General features: G+C 41.8%; 1 protein-coding gene across 3 annotated transcripts; it reads left to right on the forward strand.

Moving 5' to 3' along the window:
* The first annotated feature begins 1,231 nt into the window (after nt 1-1,231).
* Nucleotides 1,232-6,130, forward strand: LOC148032778 (uncharacterized). Of its 3 annotated transcripts, none has more exons than XM_087683451.1 (6): nt 1,232-1,579; nt 2,172-2,265; nt 2,381-2,447; nt 2,659-3,026; nt 3,131-3,253; nt 3,346-6,130. In XM_087683451.1, exons 4-6 carry the CDS (start codon nt 2,682-2,684, stop codon nt 5,302-5,304), a joined length of 2,427 nt encoding a protein of 808 aa, XP_087539577.1. In that variant the 5' UTR covers nt 1,232-1,579; nt 2,172-2,265; nt 2,381-2,447; nt 2,659-2,681; the 3' UTR covers nt 5,305-6,130. The 3 variants fall into 3 exon arrangements, with proteins under 3 accessions (XP_087539577.1, XP_087539575.1, XP_087539578.1); XM_087683449.1 differs by having other exon boundaries at nt 2,580-3,026; nt 3,346-6,129; XM_087683452.1 differs by having other exon boundaries at nt 2,184-2,265; nt 2,381-3,026; nt 3,346-6,129.
* The last annotated feature ends 224 nt before the right edge of the window (nt 6,131-6,354 follow it).

Raw genomic sequence — 6,354 nt, forward strand, 5'->3', positions numbered from 1 at the left:
AGGATTAGGGACTTGCTAAGTTGGGAACTGTTTGTTTATAAGAAGGAATGCATACTTCATTCCTCTCATTTGCAAGCAAGAGATCAACAAGCTAGAGTAGAGGAGCATTATAGAAGGAGCAAGACTAAACCACATAAATCTAGCATAAACCTTGTAACAACAAGTAAAAATGCCAATGTAAGTGATTTTTGGCTAGTGCTAAAATATTCCAAAAATATTCGTCTTGTTGAAATGATAAATTATCAAAAGTTTTCAAGCAAGAAATTGAGTTGTAAGATATATAGATAGTTGGATCTTATAGACCTTCTATTTAGATAACAACTTGATTAAGAATAATGATTGATAAAAGTAGGTCAACTTGATGCAATGCATCAAATTATAATGAATATAATAAACATGTTTGATCACTTAAGAAAGAAAAATTTCTACGACTATAGAGAACTTGATGTACTACATCAAGGTTTTGAGAAACTTCTAACTTCTTAAAGACAACTTGATGGATTATATTGATTTTTATCAATATCTCATCCAATTTGATGCAATGCATCAAGTTTGAGTAGAGATATGTTATAATATGTAGTTTCACTTGATTAAGTACAATAAGATTCTTAGATATTATGTTAATAGTTTGGTGTACTTGATATACTGCATAAATCTCGCACAAAGATTGTACCAAGTTTTGTTTCTACATGATGCATTATATCAAGTTTCCTTGGAAATTTGATATCTATGTTTTGGCCCCATTGGAAGTATTCTTGATTCAGAAAATGCATTCTTTGGTATCTTGCGACGTTGGGAGCGTTCATGGATCTTCTGTGCTTGGTTAGGGTGCACAGATCACACATTGGCATTATTGTATCCAATGGAAAAGAGATTTGCGCACCTTCTTCTACTTCAGGTGACTGAAACTATATTTTCTATTTCATTTCATTTCCTCTTTGAGAGACGAGCTTTAAGTGATTTGCGTATATTAGTTTCAAGTAAAAGAAAGTTTAGAAAGATTGAAAGGCCAACAACAACTCTTACCATGAAGAATGTTGCTAAGCGCATTTTGCTTCACAAATTTGCTCTTAATACGAACTAGGCGTAGAGCACCTTGTGTGTGTGTGTGTGTGTGTGTGTTTATTTATAGATATATAATATATATAATAATGATAATGATTATTATTCTCATGCGACTATGAAATATATTGAAACGACGGCGTTGGGCTACGTGATGTGATGGTGAACAACTAAAAGACTGTGCGAGGCTATGAGGACAAGATACGTGCAAGATTTGATTGTATGACGACGACGATAACGCATCATCAAGATTATGGTCGACAGTCTCAGAAAAAAGGTATCCATTCCTGGGAGTTTGGAGCTACGAGCGCGTGTGTGAGTCCCTAGCCATGTCGGCAGCTCCGCCTACGCCTCCTCTCCCTCTTCCTGCTCCCTTCTTCGTCTCGGCATCCACCATGACCATCCCGTTTATAGGTCATCATCAGCCATTTCGTGAAACGCTGCAAGTAGTAGAAGAAGAAGAGGAAGAAGAAGAAAAGAAAGAGAGTCCGGAGAAGCAGAAGCGGCAGCATGGCAGGTTGAATAAGTATTTCTGTGCTTCTGAATAACTGCTAACGTGCAGCTCTATGGTTATTTCCACGTAGTAGTACTGTCAACAACATCATACGTTCCTACAAGGGAGCTATCATATGCCTAGCGGCCTGTTGCAGTGAGGCACCGGCAATCGCAGGTGTAATAGCACACATGTTTATCCTGTTGCAGTGGCGGGATAGGGATCGCAGGTGCAGCACAGGCTAATGTTGTCCTAGTGCAGTGATGTCGGCATCGTGACTGTTGCCACTTCTGATGTGGTAGTGTCAACATCATGAGCTCCTGGACGGGACCCCTCATCATTAGCCTGTGCCTATGATCCCTCTCCCCCACTACAATGGGGCTAGGGCGTTAAGTGGTAGCCTCCTTGCATGTTGTCATAACATTGTTAGAGTCCAAGAGATGCATTCATGCCTGTCTCAAAGTTTTGTCTCTTCGGATGTGTCGCGGTGGCAAGCATGTCCCAAGGTTGGTGCAAAAGGAAGGGTTATGATCATAAAAATATGCTGCTTCAAATTGTATTCGTGGAACGTATGTGCTCTTACATTATAGTTGCATCCTCATCAATATGGATGCAGTCATCTTTTCAGGAAGACTATCATCTGGATAAAGGACTAGGTTGCTGATCGTATCTGCAAACAGGAAAATTGGTCATCCACACAATTCATAAAGGTCAGTGAAACAATTGGCTTAGCTTTACTTCATACAGTTGTTCGATGAAGACGCATCTCAAATGCTATCATATTGAAACTCATGTTGGCATCTGTTCACTATTTGAAATGCGCAGCCAGGACACCAGGTAGGCAAAAGAAGTGGGACTGCAATATCATTAGACAAGAAGAAGCGTGAAAGAGGTGTAGAGATTGACATTGGTCGGCATTGTGAACATCGTTTTAGTGTTTCATAGACTTTGAGTCACAATCTCTGTGATTTACGATGATCAGCATATTGTAGTTGCAAATTAGCTTTTCTTGTTTTGTGTGCAGTAAGAAGCGTATTCCATCTTCTGCTCAAACTGTGCCATACTTGTAGCTTACTCACATGTCCTCATGCTTGCTAGCTCAGTTTCAATGAGATCAGACTAAAGGATGTTTGAGAACTCAATCTATGATTCCATGGCAAGTGCTCCACAGCAACAGCAAAATCGCCCTGGTGGTCGAGCTGGGAATCGGCATTTCACTGTCTCTGCTCGCAAGCTTGCTGCCACTTTGTGGGAGCTGCAAGAGATACCTGTATCTCGAGTTCCTAATACTGGCACTCTTATTGGGTCTCCTCAACAGCCCCAGATGGTTGAGCAGCAGCCACATCTGCAATCTCTCAAGACTCATGGTGGTGCTACAAGGCGGAATACTGTTATGTTGCCAACTGCCCCATCGCCTGCTTCAAGCCATGTTAGCATGAGAGCTACCAGGCGCCCTTCTGTACAGTACAAGGTGTGTGAGTGTTTCTCAGTGACACGTGGTAATATTTGCAAAGAGGAATTGATTTTGCGAGGCTTCTGCCCTAAATCTCTTTTATCCCTTGGCAAAAATTGCAGCTTGGAGACAGCAATCGCAAGCATCCACCAGGCAACAAGCATACTCATTTGCAAGTGCTGAAGTTACTTGAAAGAGCAAGATCAGTCCAATATTGTCAAGATCCACATCTTGATACCCAAGAGGTGATGCAGCTTTCCCCTGTAATTGTTTGCTAAGGCACAATTTTGTACTCTGAAAGTTCTACATGAGAATGCTTCCGGGGTATGAGATGCAGATCAAAGCGGAAAATGGAACAAGTATGGCTTCTGATGTACCTGTTGATGCAAAAATCCCTCCAGCTGATACAAGTGATGGATCAACCACATCAAATGAGTTGCTAAAGGTGTTGAATCGAGTATGGACTTTAGAAGAGCAGCACAATGCTACTGCATCAGTGGTGGCATCTTTAGAGGCAGACTTAGAAGGGGCGCGAGCTCGAGTAAAAGAGCTAACTCATGAGAGGGTTTTACACCATGAAGCTGTGGAGAGTTTAACTAAGAAGCTTGCTGATGAGCAATCAAAGGGACAAGAACGAGAGCAAGAAGCAATAAAGATGGCTTTACAGGCTGTCAGGAAGGAGCTGGAAGAGGAGAGGAAGTCAAAGCGTAAACTGGATCTTATTCACCAGAAAGTTACTAAGGAGCTTATTGAAGCAAAAAAATCTTTAATGAAAGCTTTGCAGGATCTTGCAAGGGAGCAGAAAGCACGACAGCTGGTGGAAGATGTTTGTGATGAGCTAGCAATAGAGATCGGGGAAGACAAAGCAAAGGTGGAGCAGCTGAAAAGAGAGTCTGCAAAAGTAAGAGAGGAGGTAGAAGAAGAAAGAAAAATGCTTCAGGTGGCAGAGGTCTGGCGAGAGGAGAGAGTCCATATGAAACTTGCAGAAGCCAGGCTGGAAATTGAAGAAAAGAACACTGCTCTAGATAAACTTCAGACGGAGCTTGAAGCATTTCTCAAAGCAAAGAGGGCTTGTGAAGCATATGATGGTGTAACTAGCTGCAAAACAGGCAATAAAGATTCGATCACAGCAAGGGCTGGAATTGATATCAAAGACATAAGGGATGCTAGACTTCCCAACCCTCAAATGCTTGAGAATGAGAATCCTAATGAGATCAACAAGCTATATACCACTGATTCTTTGATGATGGATGTGAATCATGAAGGTAGCTGTTCAAGTGTTGATGATGGGTCAGTGGAAGGCTCTGGAGATGATGACGACCTTCACTCTATAGAGTTAAACAAGGATGCTTTTCTGGATGGTGCTAAAGGCTCTCCATGGGGCCGGACTATTCTTATGCAGCAAGGATCTGAAAATATTGACAGGCGACCTCAAGGAAAGGCAAGTCCAGTTATTGAAGTATTGGCAAGCCAAGGAAGTAAACAAGGGCAATTGAACGAGAAGATTAGTAACAGTCAAGCTGAGGCTGCCAGTGGGGAATGCAGAGAAATACATGAAACTTGGGTTCTGAAGTCTGAATCTCAGTGGTTCGACAACAAGCACAATATAGATGAATTGAGAGACTGGAAAATGGACAGGGAATTGCCAGTTGAATCAAGAGTTGGGAGAGATTTGATGAACTGGAAAGCCGAAGTTAAGTCCCCAGAGGAGGGCTTTGAGTTGAACGAATCCCAAGGGGCAAACACATGGCAAAGTGGTAACGAGTCCCTACAAAGTGTCACAAATGCAAGAACATCAGCTGATTTGAGGGAGGGAGTGACTGACAAGGATACACAAAATAATGTTGCAGCTGCGAGAACCAAGGAGAGGGGCAGACAGGGAAGCATAGACCACATCATAAGGAATGGTGATACTGAATTTGAAAACTCTCAGATGAACTTTGAAGAAGCAGCCAATGCTTTGAAGTATCAGAAAGATGGAACCTGGGGCCTTCCAAGCACAGCAGATGGTGTGGATGATCGAGTAGAAGCCTCTGGGGTTGCATCCATACAGAAGTCTGCAAACCCGCCTTCTATCTCAGATGCCTTGTCTGCTGCAAAAATGCCGTCCAGCCCAACACGCCAATGGGGCCAGTGGTCTGGCCCAGACTCAGGAGCCCAACCTGTGTCAAGGTCTGCTACCAAGGCATCAAAAGAAATCCCTAAAGCAAGCAGCAAAGAGATTGGAACAAGAGGAAGGCTTGCAGAAGCTAAGTTGAACAGTCAAGCTCGGTTGAGAATTGCTAGAGGTCTGTAGTGACAATGGGGAATATCTGCTGCATTTGTTCCTCTTCAATGGCCACATTGATGAGAAACTCAAGCAGAATAAGGTAGTTCTGCATATCCCATTCTTCGATGCTGCACTGGTGTGCCATTGATACAAATGGTGCTCTCACTCACTCTCTCTCTTTTATAGGTCATTATGGTCTCATTATGGTCTCACAGGTCCATTTGGCTTTCTGCAGACATTAATAAATCACTTCATTTCATTTCATCTCTCTCACACACACACACACACACACACACACACACACACAAAACTATCTTGTTGCCTTCTTACTTATTCCTTGCCTTTCAGTCAGAACAATCAGTCCTGCATTTGGAGACAAGCTGGATCATCAAGAGCTTTGAAATGATGGATCATGGCATCAGGGAATCATCATGCATGGAATAATGTTATGCTATGGAAATATGGTGATATTGTTTAGGATAAATTCTATTATTAAGGTTTGCCAAGTTGCTCCTTTTTTGACAATCCATGTAGGAAAGCTATATCATGAATGATAATAGTAGTGCAAGTAGCCAGGCCAAGGCTAGAGACAACATTCAAGCTTTCCTTTTGACGAAAAGGAAAATTTTAAGTTTTATATCGAGTAGTATCATCGATGCAAATATACATTGACCTGAGGGGCAAATTCACTTGAGATAGTATGCCACCTCTCTTGACCATTAGAAATCTCGCCGGTGTTCAAAATCTCTTAAATCACTAATTCCAGTTGTCAACAGGATTTATAAAATAAAGACTTTAGATCAAGGGCTCTTACACCCTATATAAAAACAATAGGATTAATGTGGGACAAGGTCAACAATGAGAACTTTTTGCATATGTAGAAGCATAGAACTCCCACATCAAGAGGATTAAAACTATTCCCCACCTAGCATTGACTGGTGTGACCGACTTATACAAGGCCCTTAGACAAATCCAAGTAACAGATACTGCAAATCTGATTGATAGTGCTGGTTGGTAGTAGACTCTTAGCCAAATGAATTGGGGTTTAAACGAGAGAAAATTGGTAATTGGCTCTTG

Source organism: Lygodium microphyllum, chromosome 8 (genome assembly GCF_053477565.2).
Source record: "Lygodium microphyllum isolate KBCC chromosome 8, Lygodium_microphyllum_v1.1.10, whole genome shotgun sequence".
Lineage (NCBI taxonomy): Eukaryota > Viridiplantae > Streptophyta > Polypodiopsida > Schizaeales > Lygodiaceae > Lygodium > Lygodium microphyllum.